The following is a 25,228-nucleotide window of genomic DNA, read 5'->3' on the forward strand; positions in this document are numbered from 1 at the left end:
GTGCTATGCAAGGGCTCTACCACTGAGCTACACCCCCAGTTCTGACTTATACCACAACAAGAGAGCTCTGTTGTCCCAGGGGATAGGCCAGAAGATTGGAGGAAGGAGAGCCAGAAGCATGCCCACAGTGACCACACATTTTCCACCTGCCTGACACAAAACCATTTTCCTCACCTCTGCCTACCTGTCTTCCCTCAAGAGCCCTGTACCCCAGATCTGAGCACTGATAGCCATTGGCCACAGCTCTCTAGGGCAGACAAAGTGAGAAATAAGGACACTGGGTCAGGTACTGACTCTGTGATACCACATGGCTCTGAACTCTACAGATAAGCCTGAGAACACTGAGAGACTTGGCTTCAAGGAGCTTCTAAACTGCTAGGGTCTGAGGAGACAGTTTATGCAGACTAGCAGTCCTCTGCCCCAGTCTGGGCTTTGGGAAATGCACAGCACTTCAATATAGGGGCGGCATGCAGTGTGTGGTCCTGGGACCCAGAGAACTTAGCATGAAAGGAAGAAAGTAGCTTTCTTCTGCCTGCCCTTCCTTCTTAAAGTCACAAGGGGTCACTCTCAGACCAGAGTCAGAAAGAATAGTCCAGGCTTCCAAAGGCATTTCCTCTCTGTCAGGGAGGTTTCTGCTCTGTCACTTAAATCTAATTGGTGTGGAATGCTCACACCTGAGTCCTCACGTTTGAGACCCAGCCTGAAAAATAACAAGGACAGTAATAGGTATATCCAGCCTTGCATTCATTCACATACTTTACCAAATCCTTTTGGAACCTAATGTTGTCCTTGGGGATAAAGATCAAGTTTTTTATACTCTGAATTCAACATAGAGGATTTAGGAAGCAACAGAGAGAGTATCACGGGGCCCTGGAGCCAATGAGACTGGCTTAAGTCCAGCTCCACCACTGCTGTGTGAACTGAAGAGCTATAACTGTTTTGTGTCTAAAACCTAATGTGGGGATAATCAAAGTATTTGTAGGGCAGAGCTGCTCTGCAGATAGGAGGCAACAGTAGGGGTTAGGGTGAAACCTCTGTCACTCCATCTGCTGGAACAAGGACCAGTCCTGTCCTACCAGCCAGGAGTACAGCATTTCAAAGCTTGGTTAAGGTTTCAGACATACTACTCTGGGTGTTCTGTGGAAGGCACCCTACACTGACAAGGCACAACAGCCGATGCTCTTTTTTTCTTCCTTTTTCCTTTTCCTTTTCCCTTTTTGGTTTTATTTTGGAACAGGGTCTTACTATGTAACTCTGACTGGCCTGGAACTAGCTATGTAGACTAAGGTTGGCCTTGCATTCAGGGATCCAGCTACCTCTGCCTCCTCCTGGAATCAAAGGCATGTGTGCCACCACACCCAAGTCAGCTAATGTTCTTTAGGTCAAAGAGGTCAGTGATGGTCAATAACAACTCTGCTTGAGTCTCACACCACAGAGAAGATCCCATGTGTTCTGTACTGGCACAGAGCTACTCCTGCAGTGTTACCATGTCCTGTTGGGGGTTGCCGTGAACCTGGGACCACAAAGGAACTAACTGGACTAATTAGCAGAAAGTCAATGCAGAAGGTGACTATCAAGCCCAGAGAACCAACCAACACCTGGGTTGCAAAAGCTGAACTAGAGAAGAATCCATAGGAGAAAGTGGGATGCCTTCCTCAAGCTAGAGGGCTGCACTGGCAGGAAAAAGCAAGACTAGCACATATTTTCAATGAAGGACAGTTTCTCAAACACAAGCTACTTACAGTGAACAAGGGTCCTCTTCAGTCAGATCTGCTAGGTATACATTTGCAAAGTGGATGAACAGCATCCCTATGGCTTGTTTGGAAGTGTCTAAAAACCTGCGTAAAACAGAACCAGCAATGTTCTCAATCTAACAGGAGAGTGGCAGCCACTTTGGGGAAAATTAACAGAGAATATAGATCATCCAGACCAACCCTGTGACCAAACCTGAAAACTATCCCCTAAGCTCTGTGGCAAGGGAGAGGCACCAAAGGACAATATGCCTAAGACATAGAGGGCCTCCCATCTAGGTCTTCACCAGGTCCCTTACCAGCCATGAGGGCAGAACTAAATACTCAGATATTGGGAGAATCAGTGAGGGGGGAACTACAAATAAGAATTCTCATTTGGGAATAATGTTATTGAGAAGTATCAAGTTTGTGTATAACATTTTATAAAGGTCCTTTATCATTATGATTATGAGATTTCTTTTGAAGGAGAAACGGAAGTTTTGTTAGGGTAGGAGGCAGCCTAGGGCAGCCCACACATGCTGCATACACTGTCATCTTAAAGAGTTGGCTGTCTCTTTCCAAATGACTTGTGGTTTTGGAGTTTTGTCCTTGAAGTCTATTTCTCAAGCTTTTTCACCAGATTATGAATGCAAAGCTGTTAATGCAGAGCCATTCTAAATAAAATGAGTATATTTGATATTTAGAGACCTACATTACACACTTCTCTGCCCCTGACCCAGAGCTCCCAAGCCCCTTGTCATTTCCTGAGTGCCAGGTGTGTTAGGAATATCTTTTGTCCTATTTTTTTTTTTGTCTTTTTTGAAGCAGGGTCTCCCTGTAGCCCCAGCTGTCCTGGAACTCACTATGTAGACCAGGCTGGCCTTGAACTCACAGAGATCCACCTGCCTCTGCCTCCCAAGTGCTGGGACTATAGACGTGCACCACCATGCCCGGAAATGTTGAATACTTTTTAAGGTGCTTCTTAGCCATTTTTATTTCTTTGTTTTTTGAGTTCTTTGTATATTCTGGATATTAATCATCTGTCGGATGTGTAGCTGGTGAAGAATTTCTCTGTGGGCTTCCTCTTCCCTTCCTTAGTTGTTTCTTTTGCTGTACAGAAACTTTGTAATTTAATGAGGTCCCACTTACTGATTGTTGACCTTAGTGCCTGAGCAGCTGGTGTCTGGTTTAGAAAGTCCTTTCCTACGCCTATATCTTGGAGGGTGCTTCCTATGTTTTCTTCTAGCTGTTTCCAAGTTTCAGGTTTTATGTTGAGGGCTTTGATCCATTTGGAGTTGACTTTTGTGCAGGGTGAAAGATAAGGGTCAAGTTGCATTTTTCAGGTGGAGATCCAGTTTTGCCAGCACCATTTGTTGAAGATGCTATCTTTCCTCCATTGTATGTTCTTAGCACCTTTGTTGAATATCAGGCGGCTGAAATTATATGATCTCATGTTTGGGTCTTCTATTGTGTTCCATTGATCTACATGTCTATTTTGTGCCAATATCATGCTGTTTTTCTGACTATAGCTCTGTAATAGAATCTGATACGGTATAATCTGAGATGGTGATTCCCCCAGCATTGTATTTTTTTTGATATTTCATTTATTATCTTTATTTTATGTGTATGAGTGTATTGCCTGCCTGTATGTGAGTGCACCTGTGTCATGCAATGCCACGGAGGTCAGAAGAGGGCTTCAGATTCCCCTGGAACTGGAGATAAGGATGGTTGGGTGCTGGGACTCGAACCCAAGTCTTCTGCAAGAGCAGTCAGTGCTCTTAACCACTGAGCCATCTCTCCAGCCCTGCACTATATATTTTTTAAAGTGTATGAGTATATTATCTGTATGTATGTAAGTGGTCCTGTGTTGTACAATGCCCTCAGAGGTCAGAAGAGAGCATCAAATCCCCTGCAATTGGAGTTACAGATGGTTATTAACTGTCATGTGGGTGCTGGGATTCCAAGTTGGGTCCTCTGCAAGAGCAGCCAGTTCTCCTAACTGCAGAGCCATCTCTCCAGCCCCTAAAGGTTTTAAATACTATAGCAGTGTTTTCAGCCTTTCTTTCATTATTATCCTAAGTGGATTTTTGGACAGGTTTTATGATTACTACTATTATTTGTGTGTATTGTGTATGTGCATGTGTGTGAGGCCAAAGATCAACCTCATCTTTTATGGGACAGGGTCTTTCAGTGAACCAAGTTGGCTAGGCTTGTGGGCCAACACACTTGGGATCTGAACATTTCTGTACCCCCTGCACTAGGGTTACAGGCGCATGATACATGCTTGGCTTCTCTGTGGGCTCTGGGGATTAAAAGGTCCTTGTGTCTGTGTGCAGTACTTTACCAACTGAGCCAGCACCCCAGCCTCACAGCTTTTTCTGATCACTTACAGTGAAACTTTAATACCACAAATATATTGTATATCTATTTGTATATTGTAATGCTTGGCAGGCTACAAACCGTTGAGATAACTAGAGTTTTGGAGATTTGGTTTTTTGTTTTGTTTTGCCTTTCTCCAAGAATCATATTTTGCTTCATCTGAGACAACATCTATTTCTCTTAACCCCAGAGGGACACCAGGCTGGCCTTGAACCTGCCTCTGCCTCCCAAGTGCTGGAATCAAAGGTGTAATTCTTATGTTCCCTTCAGGTTTGATGTTTCCCATGGTTCTGTGCTGTATGCACCTCTGCTTTAAGAAAAAAAAAAAAAAAAAGCTACTATGTGAATTTAGAATAAGCCTCCATGGTTGTAGTGAACAGCCCTACTGGGGCATGGATTAGGACCACAAAGGACCTAGGCTCGAAAGGCTTGGAGCACAGTGATGTTTTTACAACCCCCTCATATATATATAAATTTTTTTTTTTTTGGTCTTTTTGAGACAGGGTCTCCCTGTAGCCCCAGCTGTCCTGGAACTCACTATGTAGACCAGGCTGGCCTGAACTCACAGAGATCCACCTGCCTCTGCCTCCCGAGTGCTGGGATTAAAGCCGTGTGCCACCCCGCCCGGCATTAAAAACAAATTTTATTTTTAGTTATTTGTTTTTATTATGTGCACGACTGTTTTGCCTGCATAGATGCAAGTGTACCACATGCTTTGCAAAGCCCATGGAGGCCAAATGAGGGTGCTGGATCCTCTGGAACTAGAACTAAGGATGGTTGTGAGCTGCCATGTGGGCACTGGGAACTAAACTAGGGTCCTCTGCTGGAATAGCCAGATCTTTTAACTTCTAAGCCATCTCTCTAGCCCCCTAATACTTGGTTTCTGATCCCAGTTTCCCTCAGGGAGCTCCTGATCCTTTGAAATGCTGGGTGATAGGAACATCTTTTGTTCTAAAGAGGTGACTATGGCTCCTGAAGAGCTTTAGGATGAGGAAGGCCAGTGAAAGACCAAGCCATGGTTAAACTAAGTGCCACCAAACTCCAGGGAGAGGAGAGGGGCTGGAGACTAAGTTAATAATCAAGTCTATGTGATTCTTAAACTACGGGGTCTGGAGTATGTAACTGTTGAACAAACTAAACATAAGGAGGATACTGTACTTAGATTCACAGGTACAGAATTCCCGTGCTCAAGAACATCCCAAATCTTACTTATATATTCCTCATCTAGCCATTTATCTGTATCCTTTACATTAAACCAGCAAATATAAATATTGTTTGCCTGAGTTTTAAAAAATAATTTATTTATATTTATGTGCATTATAGTATTTTGCCTGCATGTATGGATGTGCACCAGATGCATGCCTGGTGCCCACAGAGGCCAGAAGAGGGCCTCGGATCCTCTGGAACTGGAGTTACAGAAGGTTGGTAGCTGCCATGTGGGTGCTGAGAATCGATCCCAGGTCCTCTGCAAGAGTAGCAGGTACTCTTAACTGCTGAGTCATTTCTCCAGCTCCCAGTTCCCCTGAGAGTTTATTAGTCATACCTGGTGGGGGGAGTTGTAAGAATACCCAACACACATGACTAATTTCCAAATTTAGATTATGTATTTTCTTACAAATATATACTGTAGAACTCAAGAATTTAAGCATAACGTAGCAACAAGTAGAGATGAAGAAGCCCCACCAGAGACTGCTACATTTGTATTGTAAGCAACATGACTGTAAATAAAGGTAGAGGGGCTGGAGAGATGGGTCAGTGGTTAAGAGTACTGCCCCTGAAGAGGACCAGAGTTCAGACCTCAGCACCCACATCAGGCAGCTCACAATTGCCTCCAACTCCAGTTACAGAGAATCGTAGGCCCTCTTCTGGCCTGTGGGCCCCCTCCCCCACTCCATTCACATATACAAATATATACACACGAACAAATAATAAATCTTAGAAAAATAAAGGTAGGCATCAAACGTTATTAGGAAAAATAAACATGCTTTCTTTCATATCATGCCATTCCTAGTGATTAACTCAACTGAGGGATCCCACACACTTTATGTGATAGGTAATTTCTCATATTCTATCCTGTACCCACCCCTATACCCCCGCCAGCTCCTCAACTAAAACACCAACACAGTGAAAAGCACTCTAGGAGTGAATTAGCACTTTGGTACATACCATATCCTCCATGGTCGCCTTTCATGCTTTGGCTCTCGGAAGCGTTTGACTGGAAAAACAGACAGACATCACTATTTCTCAGACCAACAGCAAAGTAAATGCACAAGCTGGGTTACCAGTCCACTGTTGCTTATACTAATACTGTCTCTGTTAGCACATAGGATAAGACCAATGAAGGTTACAGAGGGCCTGTACTGCTGTGGGCAGCATGGACTCTTCAGAAATAGACACTTATAAAGCATGCCTTCTCATATGCAAACCTGTCTTTCCTTCTTTGTGACAAGACTCACTTAGGTTGTTACTGTTTCTAACTTTAGGATATGTTCTGTCTGAGGACAAATCCAGCCATCTACCTTGAGGTTTACCAAGTGTCTAATCCAAGCTAGACACCGAGGAACAAATGTACAATCAGCTGTTGTGGTGTCTCTCCCTCCCCTCGTGGGTGGGTCATTGGCCACCAATCCACGAGAACAAAGGGAGCAGAAGCGACAAACGGGGTCAGGACGGCCAGTGAGTACTGATGGAAGAAAGCCCTTCCGGGGAGGTAGATTCAGTGATACAGTAGCTCCAGACTCAGTGAAACAGCTCTGTTTATTCAGTGGGGGTCAGGGAAAATCTAGTGTGGAGGCAGCAGCCAAAGCTTCAGCTGATAGGTGCTCATAGTATGCTTTACATGTGGTAGGGGGATCCTATCATCCGACTATAGGGCAATGCCTAATTATCATATAGAAAAAACCTGGGGTAGTTTTATTGCAGGTAACTATGCCAAAGGTCATGTTCCAAATAAGGTCAGGCATCCTTGCTTGGTGGCACTTTCCAGGTAGGTCAGGCAGAAAGCCCCTGCTGAGACCTTAACAGCTGGGTTCCCCAACAATCAGCTGTGCAGCAAATAGGGGGAGAGACATGTAACCATACAGGATAAGTGCCAGAAAAGAGACAAATCTGAGACTGGAGGCAGAGAGGCAGTAGTTAGCTGTACCTATGAGAGACAGTCCGGACTAGGTAAGAGCTTGTTGAAAGGCCAGAGAGGAAAGAAGAAACTTCCTGGGCAGAGTCAACTTCAGGAGCTCATAGTGCAGCAATAGAATGTGACAGTGTGTTTGGAATAATTTAATTTGGCTCAATACAGCAGATAATAAGAGAACCTGCTGGAAAAAAACAGGAGGAAGGAGGATGACAAATTGAACAGGGCACATATGAGGGAGGGTCTTGAGAGCTGGGCTAGAGTCTAGAATGAATTCTGTGGAAAGGAAGACCCAGGGAAGATGCTAAGCAGAGTCAAAGACCCACTGGAACTGGTTAGAAAAGCAGCTCTCACTGTGTAACTGATGGGTTTCGGGGGTGGAGGGACTGAGGAAGGACTCAGGCTGTATTCATGGCTCCTGGTAGCCATCCTCTAATTACTGAAGTGTCGGCAACAACCTGCTCAATCCCAGTGGCAAAGACTCACTGGGTTTGCACCTGTGCCCTGAGTTGCCCACACGCACACTGTTTAAACCAGAGGAAACAAAAGTTTCAAGGCTACATATTCACCTGAAGCTCTTAACAATAATCCCACAATGACTCCGTCTAATAAAACACTGGATGCGTGCCTGTATGATATTTAGTCACAGTAAAGTACTGAGAAAGAAACAGTGACTCAAGCCCATGGAAGATGCCCCATCACAACTGGTAGTAGGTGAAAACCAACTTCTGGAGAAGTCCCCAGCTGCCAATGAGAATGCAGCAGCAAGAGGGTAACAGAAGAGAGAAAAAACAGTACTCAAATCAAGAAACCGTGAATAAACACGACCAGTCCACAATGGGCAGAGCAAGGAATCCTGTGAAAAGACCTAAATAATAAGCCTGGTGTTCAGAGTCATGTTGATACAGAAGCTGGTAGAATTTCAAGAAGGTCTGCCATGCCCTTGATACATCACAGACTCAAATCCTCAACAATGCCAAAGAAACTAAAGTTGAGGCCAAGAGCTTCTGCTGGCCTGAGAGACTCCTGAAAGCTGGAGGTTCCTTCTCACAGGCAGGCCAAGGATCACTGAGGGGCCGGGGACTCAGGACTGAATAGCCTGGAGGGAAAACTTCCAGTCAAGGTCAGAGACACTTTATGTGTATCAGTTCTTCTGTTCTTATAATTATAAAGTAAAAAACATTAAACCTGGGGTAAATATTCTCATTCCTATAAAATACATACTTAAGCATCTGAGTGGCTGTAATTTTCCTTCCAATTGTTTATGGGGGAAATTACACATCATATATGATAAATAGATTACACCAGAAATGGCATAATTAAAGTACATTATAACTATTAAAAAGTAATTATATAATAAATTTATCATCATAATTAAGCTATATTAGCGTGATGGATATGCAAAGGGAAACAAATGTGATACTATGGCATAGACCGCTAGTGACCGTATTTGGAGATAGCTCCTTTGAAGAAGTCATTAAGGTAAAATGAGGTCATGTGGATGGGCCCTGATCCAATACAACTGCTGTCCTTATGAGAGGAGGAAACTAGAACACAGATGTATGAGCACACCAAGAAAAAATCATGTGAGGATGTGGCAAGATGCAGCCATATGCACGACCAGGAGAGAGGCCTTAGAAGAAACAAAACCTGCTGACCAGCTCTTTCATCTCAGATGTGACCTTTCAGAACTGAAATAAAAGAAATGTCTATCATTTGAGCCACCCACTCAGTGAGATTCTGTTATGGCAACCAGAGCAAACTCTTTCATGTAGAAACACAGTAATCTGTGGACCAGGTCAGGGGCATCTGAACACTTATTACACTATTAATTAATTAGTCTTTTCAACAGGTCTAGTATGTTTCAAAATAAAACGCTGGAGAGAAAACATACTCCAGAAGAATTAGCTAATAAAACCAAGTTCAGCTTGTTAAAGTCTATCAAAATATTAAATACCCATGTGCTTTTACCCTGAAATAAACTCCAAGGTATGTATTCTACATTGCAGATGTACCAAGATGTATACCGATGTCACTGCAATAATACTGTTGTAACGAACCTGGAAAGAAACTAATATCAATAAATATCAGCAGGGCTAGGATATATCATGGGGTATGGACATACACACTATTCAATACTAAGCACTGTTTGTAAAAAAAAAACAAAAAACAAAAAACAAAAAAACCAAGGTAGATCTAGACACAATAACTTAATATGGAAATATTTCCAAATAAATAATTAAAACTGTATCTTTAAAGGGACTGCTATGTAACAGGCTCCATTCAGCAGGAGATGAACATGCAAAACCCTTGACTTCTTTTTAATTTTTAAAAATATTTTATTATTTTTATTTTATGTGTATGAGTGTATTGCCTGCATGCGTGTGAGTGCACCCATGTTGTGCAATGCCGCAGAGGTCAGAAGAGGGCGTCAGATTCCCCTGGAACTGGAGTTAAGGATGGTTCGTAGCTGCCATGTGGATGCTGGGAACCAAACCCGGGCCTTCTGCAAGAGCAGTTAGTGCTTTTAACCACTGAGCCATCTCTCCAGCCCCAACCCTTGCCTTCTTTACATGGGAGGGTGGGCTGAACTATGGAGCATGAGTTGGTGTGTTGGCAAGCTCTGCTCAGGGCAGGGTCTGGGAAGTGGGGTGTATGAGGGGTTCCAGAAGGTCATCTAAGACCTGAGGATGGCACAGTGGGGCCAAATGGGTTCACCTTGAAGCCAAGGTAAGTAGGGAGACCCATCAGAGATCTTAGGCTAAAGGACAGCAGGTTCACCTGTAGTCACCGGAGGGCTGGGCAGAAGACTGGCTGTTTTCTAAACTTTGAGCTGTCGCCATGAGAAGCAAGAATGGAGGGGAGGGAATCCTGGTGGCAGGAATCCTGCACTTCACCTGAGTATGGTAACCCTAGGCTGGGGAAACTTGGGGAGACACAAGACTCTCTGCAGATAAAAAGCCAGGAGCTGCCAGACCCAGGGAATCAGAATGTTCCCAGAGGGGGTCTGGTAGCTCCCTCAAACAAGGCTCACAAAACAAGTCTCACAGAGCTCAGGACAACTGACTTCTCCATTAATTTGTTGCAGCAGAATGGAAAGAATTCACTCTGATGGAGCCACCAGGCTAAGCAAAGTGCCACCTACCTACCTCCACATGCATTCCTTTGGGCAAGGACTGGGACAAGGGCAAAGGAAGCAGGCATGCCTTTAGGCTGGGTCAGACTCTCCATAGCAGAGCAGGAATCAAAGGCTCTAGAGCAAAGGGAAGAAGGAAAGCCAGCAAGCTGGAGACTGGCTGGCCCATGGGCCTCCAGTGTTTAGTGAAAGCTGCTCCTTCACACAGGTCCCTTCCTTCCTGTTGCTTCCATGCTACTATGTGCAAACTGCTTCTGGGCCATGGAGAGATCCTACGTATGTTCTTGGTCTTTGTATACACATGTCCTGAAGACAGGCAGAGTCCCAAGCCTTTCAAAGAACGGCCAAGAATCTGGGGCTTTATAAAGATCGAGATGCTTTTTATTCCTCTGCCTCTAATGAGAGAGAGAGAGAGAGAGAGAGAGAGAGAGAGAGAGAGAGAACAGATTGTCAAGATTAAACGAGTGAATAGACACACCAGCACAGTACACGAGCTCAGGAAAGCAAAGATTACTCCCCCATTCCTGCCTGGCACCCTGTATTCTTGGTTTTCTCTGCGTTGATCTCCTCAGTCCTAGGCTGAGTCACCCCTTTATACTGGTTGCAGAAGCATATGAACTTGGATCTTTCAGCTGCAACCTGACCTCTGCAGGCCAGCACCCTGATTTCTTCTCTTGTCACACACAGCTCAGAACTGTAGGCCTCCCCAGCTGTGTTTTTTACCCTTCCCAGCCTTTCAATGTCCTGAGTGCTACCTCTGGCTTGTTCTCAATCCTTGAGGAAGTTTCCATCTCAGGCTTCTATGCTGAGGGCATGCCAGGCTCCAGCCCAGTAGGATACTATGGGATAGCTTGGGCCTCGGGCCTCCCAGTGACACTCCTACTGGAGGCTGTTGTCTGCCTGCCTCTCTGTCCTGGTTTGTTTCTTAATTGCTGTGACAAAACACTCTGACCACTAGCAACTTGGGGAGGAAAGGGTTTATTTCTCATTTGTCTTACATCTCCCAAGTCACAGTTCATCAGGGAGCCCAAGGTAGGAACTCAGGGCAGGAACCTGGAGGCAGGGTCTGGAGCACAAGCCATGAAGGAACGCCGCTTACTGGCTTGCTCCCCTGGCCCCTGCTCAGCTTGCTCTCTTATCCAACAGAGGCCCACCTGCCCAGGGGTGGCACTACCCATAGTGGGCTGGGCCCTCCCACATCACTCAACAATCAAGAAGATGCCCCACAGACATGGCCACAGGCCAGTCCAATAGAGGCAATTCCCCAATTGAGGCTCCCTCAACCCAGGTGTGTCAAGTTGACACTAAAGCTGTCCAGCACACTCTCCATCACATCTACCCACCCTGCCAGACTTGCCCAGCTCTGCCACATCTTCATATGATTAAAGTGCCTTGTTTCTGGGCTTCCTTCTTTCCTCCTTCCCTCTCAATTGTAAATCTCCTAGGCAACACTGTAAATGAAGAATCTTGTGGACACACCCCTGTCCTTATTCCTCATCAAACCCACCCAAGAATGCAGGTCTTCAAAACTGCATTCTTGCACTGAGTGTTTTCTAAGTCTTCCTCACCCCTGACCTCATCAACTGCCTCTTTCATTCCTCCCTACCCTCACCCGCACAGAGCACTTGCTCAGTGCTGGGGCTAAAACTATGGACCACTCCTTACTCTCAAGAACTTTAATCGTGCTGCATACCACCTAATATGCTTAAAACAACCTCTATCTCCTCTACTCTGTCTCACCTTTGCGTTAAAAGACATCTTTTAGAAAAGTTGCATATATGAAATCTAGAAAATTCAGGATATGCCTTTTTCTTTTTTTTTTTTTTTTTTTTTTGAGATAAGATCTTGCTGTGCAGCCCTGGTGGGCCTTGAACTTGAGATTCTCCTTCAGCCTCCCAAGTGCTAGAATGGGCAGCCACACTATTTTTTGGTAACATTTCTTTGGTATATCCTTTCCAATATCTTCTTTCAATTTTAAATTTCAGGTGTGTCTATGGTAAGCAGCATATAGGCTGAATTTTCCTCCTAAAATTAAGTTAGTAACTGTAATAGGGTGAATGGTGGTCCCCAAATGGTCAAACACCTTTGAAATCCATCTGCCCTACATCCCATTTTCTTCCATGTTTATACTGGGAAGGAAGCCAACCAACTCTGGTCACATAGCACAGTGACTCATAATAGCTTTCATTCTATCATAAAACATCTGAACAATGGAATTTCAGTACTGGAAAAGGGTTGAAGGAGAAGCTATCTTTCAAGAAAGACCTTTATTATTTTTTAGTCGTTTTGAGACAGTCTCCCTAGAGCCCCAGGTGGCCTTGAACTCAATAGATCAGGCTGGCCTTGAACTCAGAGAGCTCCACCTGCTGGGATTAAAGGCATGAGCCACCTCGCCCAGCTCAAAAAAGACCTTTTAAATAACCCTGAAAGTCATACCACATGGGTAAATATCCGCATGTGTGTCCATTTATAGACAGCATATGACCCATCCTCAGCAAAGAGAAGGCTGAATTGGCTGGGTGTACCAACAGGCAGAACCTAGGCCACATCTGCTCACCACAATCAACAAACACCTATGGGGGCCTGCAGACTGTGCAGTTCCAAGTCCAAGTCAACTGACAGTTTTCTGAGTCAAACTCATTCAGACATCAAATGACACCTTCAATCACTCTTTCCCATAAAATAACCTGCTTGGAGCTGTACTACATTTTAACAAGACAAAATACTGTTGGTTTATCTATCTACCTATCCAGCCATCCATCTGTCATATAGCTGTCAGTGGTCACTCTAAAAATACAGATAGGATTATGTTGTCCTTGCCACTTAAAATTCTCTTGACACATAAATTCATCAAACTTTACACTGAAGATCTGTATGTGTTACTTTATGTATATAACACAATTAAAGTTATAAACACACAAACACAAAATCGATCCATGCCTTTCCCCAGAATTGAGGATAAAAGTCAGGCTCTTTTTCCAGTTAAGGTCCTCCGTAGCAGAGATCCTGCTCATCTTTCTGACCTGACCACCCTAAGTCCAGGCACATTGGCCTTCTCTCTGCACCACACACCCACACCCCATCTTGTCAGCAACACTCTGCTATAGACCAACAAGTAGCTGGCTCCCTCTTCTCATCCTGTCTTGGCTCTCAGGTCAGCTCCTTGGCACCTCTCCAGATCTCTGCATCTATAGGTGTGAACCACATCTGAGCATCAACCTCATCTCCCTTCACCACACTTAGAAATTCTCAGGATTTTCCTCCCTTTTTCTTTCCTCCCTCTCCCTCCTCTTCTCCTTCCGTCCTTCCTTCCTTCCCTTCTTCCCCTCCTCCCTCCTTTCCCCCTTCCACCCTCTTCCTTCCCTCCTTTTATCCCCCTTTGGTACTAGAGACTGAATTCAGGGCCTCCTGCATTCTAGACAAGCAACTTGACACCAAACTATATTCCTAGCCCTTTTGTTTGCTTGTTTTACTTTGAGACAAGGTCTAAGTAGTTTAGGTTTGCCTAGAATTTGTTTTGTATCCTAGGCAGACTTTGAACTTGTGATCTTCCTATCTTAGCCTTCTAAGTAGCTGGGATTACCAGCCTGAGCCACCAGGCTTGGCTTCCCACATAGTTCCCTGACTACTGTCTTCTCTTCAATATCATGTCAACTCCATAGCTTCTGGTCTTTTCAATCCTATTCATCTTTGGCACCTAGACAGAGCCTGGCTCCTATCAGGTAGCTGAATAATGTTTGCTGAACAAAAGAATTCATTCAGATTGTCACTCAAGCCCTGTTTCTTGAGGAATGTCTGGATATTTATTTTGATTTCAATAAATTTCATGAATTTTCATGACGAGTCCTTCTAACTTAGCTGCAAAAAAACTAAAATTGTTTTCATCTTAGACAAAGGGAGCTGCCAGCAAGAATACCAGAGGACAGTTACCTCAGACTTTCTTTGTCCTAACTAATGCAAAGCAGGAGGAACTGGCCCACCAAGGCCTTGATCACCACATCTGTTCTTAGAAGCCAGAATCAGGTGATTGGGTTTGTTATAAGTCTAAGTGCTCATGCATAGTTTCTGGTAAATACTTGATTTTTTTCTAGACTGGATAAGGCCCAGATTCTAAGTCAGCCAGCTTTAAATTTCCTATGCAGAGGTCCAGTCAAAGGCTGAGAGACAAATGACGACCCCTCAAAAAAGCTAAACTAATAAATATGCTTACTTCTCTGAACATAGTCCTTGAAGCCACTGTTTCCTCTGGGAGCAAGCAGGGCTATGGTGCATCTGCTAATGACAATGACCCCAGTAGTCAGCAAGTGTTACCACTGAGCAGCACCTCATAAAGGATTGTTTGATAGAGATACTAGAGGCTGATATACAAGATAATAAGCTTTGACAACACTAATTTAAAAATGCAAATCAGTCATTATTTTCACCCAGATTAACAAAGATGAAAACATTTAGTGAGTATTAAGAAACAGGTGAATCTCTGTGAGACCGAGGCCAGCATGGTCTACATAATGAGTTACTAAGTGAAGTAACACAGACTCAGAAAAAGAAACAAACAACGTATGTTCTCCCTCATATGTGGCTCCTAGCAGCAAATCCTTTTAAATTTCAGGTCCTTTTAATAAGATGATGCTATATAGCAGTCCCTTCTGCATAAAATAACTACCATCATCACGACTTCGGCTGAGCCTGATTGCTAAACATAGTCATAATTGGGCTTGCTGACGGTTGTGCTCATTCATTAGAGGGCCAAGCAGGGTGACTGGACCCTCACCTGAGTATCTAGTCACTCTTCCCAGACAACTACTCCAGCCTTGGAAGACAAAAGAAAAATGAGGAAGAACCCAACAGAGGGATGCTTTTGGAAGCCCTTGTCAAGAAACTCCAGTGGACTCTCATATGAACATTTGAAAATTGCCCTGTTCCGACTTTTTTCTAGTTCCCTGTCTAGAACTTGTAACGCTAGTTACTCTTGCCTTTACTTCTCCTTCACATCTCCTATTCATGATTCAAGGACTTTCTTTTCCCCTTAGAGACAAGAATTATGCAATTTGGGAGTCTTTTAGATGGACCCACTGAAGAGGTACTCCAATTGCCTCACCCTGAGTCCCTGTTCAGCATGGAAGAAGCCAGAGTGGTCATTGTCCCTATTCCCTATTGGTAATTTGGGTAACCCTTTCAGAGGATGGAGTGATAAGAACAGGAGGTAGGAATTGGCTAGGCAGTTAGAGTAAAAAGACCCCAAAGAAATGTAGCCAGTTCCTTGGCTAAAAGTCAAAATGTCCTTTCGCCTGTTAGCAACATACTCTGTTCCAAAGGCCAAAAATGTCGAAAGTATTTGGGAGCTTGTATCTAATCCTTAAAAGATTTTAGGGTTACCACTTCAATATGGGGAATGTTGGAGGGGAGGGAGTGGGCATGGATTTGATCAAATCACCTTATATACATGTATGAAATTCTCAATAAAGTTTTTGTAAAAGTTAAAAAAAAAAAATCTCTTGGCAAATGTGGGGAAGAGAATTTGTGATCCTGGGCCAAATGAGGCCCTGCCTTGATGTCGAGGTGGTCTCTGTGACCTAAGCTTTCTTATATCCAGAGACGCTGTAGGTAGATGTGTCCTAGATGCTGCTTCGGGACCTGGGAGTTGGTACTGGGAGGTGGAGCGTAGAGGCCTTCATGATACAGCAGGACCTAAGAACCAGGAGCTGGAGACCTGTGAATTCTTAATGAGGGCTTGACTGTTGTGTAACTCCTTCCTAAATTCTGATGAAAACTCCAAGTAGAAACATGCTGTCCTGGAAGGACCTATCCCATCTCATCAGTGCCCCTGGGCAGCTGCAGATAAGCTAGTTATGGGAAACTCATGAAACTATGATACATCTATGGCTTTGTAGACCTCTGCACGGCTATCCTATATATCCTGGATAAAGAAATTTAGAGATTCCATTTAATCTCATAATGGATGGAGGTGTGTGTGTGTGTGTGTGTGTGTGTGTGTGTATGCACGCACGCATGTGAGAGGGATGATGGTGTTCGGTCAATTTACAGATCACATGAACAGCTTCAGCAAGCTCTCTGGCAATCTTACCATTTTGAGTACTTACATACCGTGACCCAGAACTCTGTACTAGGATTTCCTCCTACAGTTACACCAGCTTAAACACGCACAAGTCTGTAGATAAGAGTGTTCTCTCCAGCGTTATCTCCAAGAGTAGAAAACTCAAAAGCCACATAACTGTCAACACAAGTATGGAAGGGGTTAATATTCACTATCATACAATGGAAATCAACTGTTAAAAGGGTGGAGGCCATGTACTTGAAATGGGTGAATCTGATGTTACATAAATTATAACTCAATAAAGCTACTTAGAAAGCAAGATCGAGTTAGGGGTATAGTTCAGTGGTAGAGAGCTCTACTTGCCTATCCTCAACATGGCCAAACCCAGAATGCCAAACCCCAAAATGAGCTAGGTTCATTTAACAGACATAGAAAAATGTACAGTTTGGGGCTGGAGAGCTGGCTCAGTGGTTAAGAGCACTTACTGCTCTTGTAGAGGACCTGGATTTGATTCCCAGCACCCATATGGCAGCAAACAACCATCTGTAACTACAGTTCCAGGGGATCCAATGCCCTTCTCTGACCTCCATGGGCTTTGTATGACACAGGTGCACTTACATACATGCAGGCAAAACACTCATAACACATAAAATAAAAATACATTAAAAAATACTATTAAGCAGTAATAAAAACAAGTTATAAATATGTAACATGACCCCCCGCCCCCTTTTTGGTCTTTTTGAGACAGGATCTCCCTGTAGCCCCAGCTGGTCTGAACTTACTACGTAGACCAGGCTAGCCTTGAGCTCACAGCCTCTGCCTCCTGAGTGCTGGGATTAAAGGCATGCACCACCATGCCCAGTTAACATGAACCCATTTTTATTTAAATGGAAAGAACAAACCACGTATGGAGGCTCATGCCTATAATCCTATCTATCCCAGCAGTTGGGAGGCTGAGGCAGGAGGACTGGCCACAATTCAGGCCAGTCTGAGCCACATAGTTAAGTTCTAGGTCATGGTGGGCTAATGTGGGACTTGGTTTCAAAAAAGGAAATAAAAAAAAAAAGGAAAGAAAGAAAAGACAAAAAGAAAGACACATGCAGAAATTTGGAGGCTCACACAATGAACTACTAAACATTGCTTGTCTTAGAACATGGGGTTACGGCATACTTTTTACGGTGTGTATTTTCATAATGTTCTGGCTACCTATCTACAGTAAGCATAAGTAAACATTTATTACTTTTGTAATAAGCTATAAAAAGATAACAGGGGCTGGGGCTCAGTTGGTAGAATGTCTGCCACATAACACATAAGCATGAGTTCAGATCCTCAGTGGGCACGTGTGCATGAACATGAGAGAGAGAGAGAGAGAGAGAGAGAGAGAGAGAGAGAGAGAGAATACAGAAAAGTATCCAGCAGGCAGAACTCAGTAGATGTGGAAAACAGATCTCTTAAGCCAGTGTGGTTTCCACTGAGGCAGGCATAGGGTCATGGCTGCAGTGTCACCCCAGAATGCACAAGTTTCTTCTGCCCCATTTGCCAGGCCAGAGGTCTGTTCTTACTCTAACAGCCAGAAGTTAAAATAAAATGTCCATGGCACGTTTCTACTTTTCTAGACATTTATTTGTTTGTTTTATTTTTTTGGTGTTTTTGAGACAGGGTCTCCTGTAGCTAGCCCCAGCTAACCTGGAACTCCCTATGTAGACCAGGTTGACCTTGAACGCACAGAGATCTGCTTGCCTCTGCCTCTTGAGTGCTGGGATTAAAGGTGTGTGCCACAATGCCCAGCTATTTTATTTATTTATTTATTTATTTATTTATTTATTTATTTATTTATTTATTTATTTATATGTATCTGTATGAGTTTATGTGTACCACATGCATGCAGGTGCCCATGGAGGCCAGAAGAGGGCATCAGATTCTCTGGAACTGGAGTTATAGGTGGTTGTGAGCCACCTGAGATGGATGCTGGGAACCAAATCCTCTGCAAGAGAGGAAAGTGCTCTTAACTGCTGAGCCATCTCTCCTGACTGTTTCTACTTTTGAAGGATTTTCCACTTTCCTGCCTTTTAAACATTAGCCAATCAATAATCAATCCTGGTTGTATTGGATAAGATATTTCTGACTATTAATCTTCAAAGTATCGTCATAACTCACCAAACTTTTAGAAAACAGAATGATGCTGCAATTTGTGTTTCTTACAAGTGACATGTGTAGCCCCTACTTAATTCTACTATAAAGGCTAATTCCTAGCTTTCTAGGCAGTATGGCACCTGTCTCCTCCCTAAGAGCAGAGGAGATTGCCACTGGCCCTTCACCAAGTGATGACCTACCTGCAAATCACAAATAGGATTTCCATCCTTGTAACCCAAGGTTTCTGAATAATTCTAATTGCGTAGGGAGTCCAAACATGGCAGAAAACAGAACTTGTATTAGGCATAGGGAGGGGCACTGTGATGATTTTTCACTCTGTGAACCTTGAAGGAAAGGGTGAAGGTCCTGGGATTAAACATCAAAATCAAAGGACTGAATGCAAAGTTGTCAGTTCAGTCTGGCCACTTGACTGTAAAATATTTCATTAGGAGAAAATACGGTGTTATATGTTTCACTCCAAGCTGATTCCACTTGACTGCTTACCTAATCTGCAGGTCATAAATTTATTTATTTTTATTTTATGTGTATCAGTGTTTGCCTGCATGTGTGTATGTGTACTACATACATGCCTGGTGCCCAAGGAGGCCAAAAGACAGCTTTGGATCTCCTGGAGCTGGAGTTACTGACAGCAGTGAGCCACCATGTAGAAACCGAACCCAGGTCCTCTGCAAGAGCAGCAGGTGCTCTTAACCACAGAGTCATCTCTCCAGCCCCCTAGTGGTCATAAACTTTGCAGTTGCGAAGGGGACACATTCACAGAGGTAGCTTTGATCTCCTATAGCCCTGGTGAGCACTGTATGTTCTTTTGAACAGCTGGCTCATTTGGGAGAGCAGTGTGAGGGTGACTGAAGATGAGTTCATCTCAACATGGTCACGAGCAGCACCCTGCCTCATCTTCAGGGACAAACAGCTTCATCTGCTATCTATTTAATGTGTTCCCATAAGGATTTCTGAGTCAGCCCGATCAGATATGGTGTTGTTAACATGAGTAAGACTGATGGCTCCCAGGAGGCACTCCAGATAAATTAACTCAATCATCCCTCACTCAAGTTAGGTGGTGAACAGAATCATCCTAATTTTTAGATGAAGAAACTGATGCTCAGGGCATTTAAGGAACTTGTTGAAGATTTATAGGTGGCAACTGGTAAGGTCAGGACCAGGACACGTATACTTACCTTTAACCTCCACTGGCCTGGATTCAGTATCAGGAATGACTGAGTCTAGCCTCTAGGTACAAATGTAAAGCTTGTGAAACTCAGAAATCAAGAAGAGCACTGAAAAGATAATCACCTTCAGAAGGTAAATCTAGGGCTGGTGAGAAGGTTCAGCAGGCAAAAGCATTTACTGCTCAAGCCTGGTGACCAGAATTTGATCTCTGGAACCACATAAAGGTGGAAAGAGAGAAATGACTCCACAAAATTGTCCTCTGAGCTCCATATGCTCCGCACCGATCCCCAACAGTTTAAAAAGAAGGTAAATCTAGATGGCAAAACAATTCCAGAAGGTCATTTGATCTCTCAGGTAGAGAGGGTCTATATATATAAGAATAACTCAAAGTTTCACAATCTATGGTAAGAAGTCAACTCAAATCTCAATTTAAGAAGTGAGAACGTTTGGCTACTTAAGTTCATGGGTACAGTGAAGTGGCCAAACTGGCTCCTCTGACAAGCCCTGCTTGTGGCTACTCCTGCCATTGCCCCTAGTGTAGTTCATGCTGTTGAGCAACTGCACATCTGCTCTGCCACTGGGCACGGGGCAGAGGAAAGCTTGTGTTTCCCAAGCCTTTGCAAATCCCTCCACTGTCACTGCAGGCTTCATCCACCTTTCCACTGGCTGTTGCTTCTGTTTGTGGGATGTTGTGGCCAAGGGGCACAGTGTCACTTAGGAAAGTCGGTTCACATGTGGGAAGAGTTTCCTTTCTCATGCCATAGTGTAGACCAAACACTGGGACAATCCAGTGCATATAAACGTGTGCTGCAGCAAGGGTACAAACAGCAGTAGAGTAGGTGGCGGAGAAGAGCAGAGGCCTAGGGAAGGATACCAGGGTCTAGTTCTTGCTCAGTCTCTCACCTACTGGGAGGCTCAAGAGAGCCACTCAATTCCTCTAGTTCCACCTGGACATAAAGTCTTAGATTAAGAGGAGCATATTAAGTGATACAGTGGAACTGGCCTACCTTCCCAGGACCATCTGTTGTGGAGAGCCATCACCAAAGTGGGCAGCAGTGGGCTAACATTCACTGTGCACATACCAGACTAAGCACTTTATCCCACTCAATTCTCATAAGAATCCATCAAGACAGGTAATCAGCTCCCCCATCTTGAAGACAAGAAACAATCTCAGAGTTATAAAGTTATCTGGGATAAAGTCACACAGCACTGGAAAATTAATTACCTCTATGCAACAAGGTACAGTAGTCATGAGAGGCCAGGCCCAAATTCAGGTAGTTTGATTCTAGAACTCAAACAATGACTTCCAGGCTGAACCACATCCATTCCCTGGTCTAGAAACTCTACAGGCCTCGCTGATCCACATCTGTTCAGGTCTAGGAGACTTCCCTTTGGATAACAAGCACTTGCCTGCCTGTCTGTCCCAATAGCCTCCCTAAATGCATTTGTATCCTGATAGTACTGAATGGAAACACATCAATTCTTTCCCTAAGGACATACATATATCTAAAACCAATAGAAATGGGCTTGTTACAAAAGCTACATAAGATTCCTTCAAGTTAGAGGATTAGCTCTGAAGAGTTTCAGAAGGCTGCAAATTTACCTTGTCAACAGACAAGAGCCAGAGTGACACCACCTTTAGAGAGTACTGGTGAAAAGGAACACATTTTAAGACAAGTGGGACTGGGTATGTTATAGCTCAGTGGTAGACTCAGCAGAATGTATAAAGCCATGGGTTCAATACCCAGCACCACAAAACAAAATAAACAAAAACCAAAACAAAAAGTTAATACAAAAAGTTGGCTGTTGGCTGGCAGGCAAATGCTGAACAGGATGAGGCAGAAGGCCAACCTGGGCTATCCCTTTCCCTTTTAGGGGTAGGGGATATAGTGGTAGAATGCTTGCCTAGCATGCAGAGTCCTGGGTTCTATCCCTAGCACTGCATATATTGGATGTGGTGGCCCATGGCTATAATCCCCAGCACTCAGGAGGTAGAGGCAGGAAGATCAGAATTTTGTCATCCTAGCCTGGGCTACAGGAGACCCTGTGTCAAAAAACAAATCAATACAGATTAAACACAAACTCCCTCCAAAAAAAAAAAAAAAAAAAAAAAAAAGGTCTGATGATGACCAATCTTCAGAGACACCTGTGGTGTACAAATAAGGGTGTATAAGACCACACTTCAGCTTAGTGAGGACACTGTACCCAGACCAAAAAAAAAAACAAAAAACCAAAACTGTACCTGTGGGAACACTGGGATGGTCATTTCAATTTTACCCAGAGGAGCAAATTAATGGGTATCCTTGCAAGAACAATTAATGGAAGATCATCTCTCAACACCAGAGGTGTACAATCACACTTCAGACCTTCTCCCTAGTGCCTCAGCCCAGTGAAGTTAGCAAAGTAGTCTCTCTCTCTCTCTCTCTTTTTTTTTTTTTTTTTTGTCTTTTTGAGACAGAGTCTCCCTGTAGTCCCTGCTGTCCTGGAACTGTAGACCAGGCTGGCCTCTAACTCACAGAGATCCACCTGCCTCTGCCTCCTGAGTGCTGGGATTAAAGGTGTGCGCCACCACACCTGGCCAAAGTGTTCTCTTTTTAAACAATACAGTTGGCTGGGCAATCAGTCAAAATGTGAGCTAAGCAGGAGCAGTAGAGCTCCTGTCCTGGGTCCTGTCTTGAGAATCAAGTGGCATTAGGCAGGACAGTTAAGAGCAGCCAAGGAGGTCTTACCTTGACAATAACAGCCATACCCCAAGAATGCTGAGAACTGAAAGTGAAGATGTCATCAGTCCCACAGGTTGTATGCATAGACCTCTTTGGCTGTGAGTGTGAATCCCATCTAGAGAACCAGTAGGTGCCAGCTCCGCTATTTCTCCTTTAAAACAGGCCTGCCTATGCCACCTACGACTCGGAAAAGTTGTATGCAATCCACAAACAGAAGAAAAGGAGGTCTGGGACTCTCTAACTTGTCCCTGGACTGTCCAACCAGAATCCTGGTTGGCATGCAATGTTTGGACTTGCTTTTCAGCCAAGCTATCTGCAGGAGACTTGGCTAAAGACTACCACACCTAATGCTATGCAAAGGAGCCTGATGTGGGAGGGCAAGTACGGAACCAAAGGAAGCAGAACTAGAACACTGCCAAGTGACCAAACTATTTGCTAACCAAGAATCAGAAGGGGCTAGGGAGATGGCTCCATCGGTAAAGTGCCTGCTGCTCAAGCATTAGGACCTGAATTCGGATCCCCAACACCCATGTAAAAGTCTGGCAGTGATGCAAGTGGCTGTAACTCCAATACTGGGGAGAGTAGAGGCAGGTGGATCCCTGAAGTTAACTGGCTGGGGTGGGCAGCCTAGCCAATTCAGAGAGCTCCAGGTTCACTGAGAGACCCTGTCCCAAAAACTGAGGTGGAGGGCTGAAGAGATGGCTCAGTAGTTAAGAGCTCTTGCTGTTCTTCCAGTTGAGCTGAGTTTGGTTCCTAGCACCTATGTTGGGTGGCTCATAACCTCTTGTAACTCCAGCTCCAAGAGCTGATGCCCTCTTCTGGACTCCACAGGTATCCCCATACATAGCAACACACACACACACACACACACACACACCACACACACACACACACACACCCCCATACATAGCAACACACACACACACACACACACACACACACACACACCAAAAGAATCAGAACATAAGAATGGTAATTATGTATAAGCATATTCTAGAAGAAAGCAGGTGTTTGGAAAAAGACTACTAAGAAAGGTCATGGCAGAGAACAAAGCCAAGTTCTGTGCTGTGTATAAACTAGGACTTCAGAACTTGGAGAGGGCTCCTGGGGCTCTCTTTCAATGAAGAGGGAATCCATCAAGTGCCCCTTTACATAGAAGAGATGGAAACAAAGCCACAACTGAGATGAAGAATGTGCAAAAAGTCTCCATGCACAGAGTGAGCAGGTTTGTTTTAAATACTGGCCCCTGTTTGACTCCCACATGTAATTCAAAGGCTTACTATATAACAAAAATAGTTTGAAACACATTTTTGTTCACCAACCCAGTGTGGATTACAGAAACTCAGCTTTCTTACCTGACAAGTATAAGCAGTAAGCAATCAAGTAGGCTTGCTAAGAACAAGGCAAATTCAAGAAAGATAAACTGCCTCTCTGAGGCCCTGAGGATGAAGAGGAAGGCCACTCCTGTGTTGGCTCAGATGTCTGCAGGTGAATCCACCTTCCAGAGCTCAGAAGGGGAAGCAATTCTTCAGCCCACCCTGGGGGTTCTGGCAGTCCTGCTCACCAAGCTTACTTCTGTTCCCTCAGTTCTCACTTTTCCACCCATAGGCAGACAAATGGGAATTGACCTTTGCCCACTTGGCACATAAGCCTAGGACAGTAAGTTACTTGTTCAAATAATCTGCTTTCCTAAGCAGACTGCAGACTTTTTTGAAGAGCAGAGATCAAATTTCTCAACTTCTCCCAAATCAGCCTTGCTGTATCATGTACCACTGTGTAACATACACATCACTCTAAAACTCAGTGGTTTGAAACAATAAACATTTGTTATCGGCTTAGCTGCGTAGTTCTGACATGATCTCTTGTAAGGCTGTAGCCAAGCTGGATCCGTGGGGCTGGCTGGGGAGCCACTCCAAATCCTACTTCCCAGCAGCTCCAAGGTCCTCCCACATGGGCTGGACTCTCCATGTGCCCTCAATCACAGCAGTTAGCTTTCATAGTGCAAGTGATTGGGCAGAACAAGTGAGAGAGCATACCCAAGTTGGGGCTGGAGAGACGGCTCAGTGGTTAAGAGCACCGACTGCTCTTGCAGAGGACCCAGGTTCGATTCCCAGCACCCACATGGCAGCTACAAACCATCCTTAGCTTCAGTTCTAGGGGAATCCGAAGCCCTCTTCTGACCTCTGCGGTATTGCACTACACAGGCACACTCACATACATGCAGGCAATGCACTCATACACATAAATAATTTTTTTTTTGGTCTTTTTGAGACAAAAAGTCCCTGTAGTCCCAGCTGTCCTGGAACTCACTATGTGGACCAGACTGGCCTTAAACTCACTGAGATCCACCTGCCTCTGCCTCCCAAGTGCTGGGATTAAAGGCATGTACCACCATGCCCGGCAATAAATAAAATATTTAAAAAAAAAAGAATGAGTCCTGTTAATAACCTATTCTCAGATGTCACACACCACGTAAGACAATCCTGTTGTTTACAGATACTAATACCAATACAATGTGGTAGGGCAGAGTTCAGGGTATGGAGGCTGGCTGCCAGGTTCACCACTCTAAGTCCTCGGGAAATTTTTTACTGAACATGGAATGGATGCACCTTTGCAGAACTTGAAGCTGCTGTTGTTTTCAATTTGGTCTGAGCCGATATCTCATTCTCTCTGCTGACCAAACTATTTGGCTAACAGGCCTCCAAGGGAGGAAGAAAGAGGGTGGTACTGGAGGTATTTATTACAGTGTTTCTG

General features: G+C 44.2%; 1 protein-coding gene and 1 long non-coding RNA gene across 2 annotated transcripts in view; both read right to left on the minus strand.

Annotated features, from left to right (window-relative positions):
• The window catches only part of LOC103749018 (store-operated calcium entry regulator STIMATE), a 58,810-nt gene that overhangs the window by 16,822 nt on the left and 16,760 nt on the right, over positions 1–25,228 (minus strand). The window contains exons 2-3 of the mRNA XM_008851816.2: positions 6,276–6,324; positions 1,743–1,838 (exon numbers count right to left, since the gene is read on the minus strand). Of these exons, the coding sequence (XP_008850038.1) occupies positions 1,743–1,838; positions 6,276–6,324 (145 nt within the window). The remainder of the gene's footprint in view (positions 1–1,742; positions 1,839–6,275; positions 6,325–25,228) is intronic.
• On the minus strand, positions 7,053–24,068 carry LOC115067469. Its single transcript, XR_003846885.1, has 3 exons — positions 23,830–24,068; positions 16,481–16,607; positions 7,053–9,310 (listed from the first exon to the last, which is right to left on the minus strand). It is a non-coding gene; the product is annotated as an uncharacterized LOC115067469 (long non-coding RNA).

Source organism: Nannospalax galili, unplaced genomic scaffold (assembly GCF_000622305.1).
Source record: "Nannospalax galili isolate Female #2095 unplaced genomic scaffold, S.galili_v1.0 scaffold485, whole genome shotgun sequence".
In the NCBI taxonomy this organism is placed as follows: Eukaryota; Metazoa; Chordata; class Mammalia; order Rodentia; family Spalacidae; genus Nannospalax; species Nannospalax galili.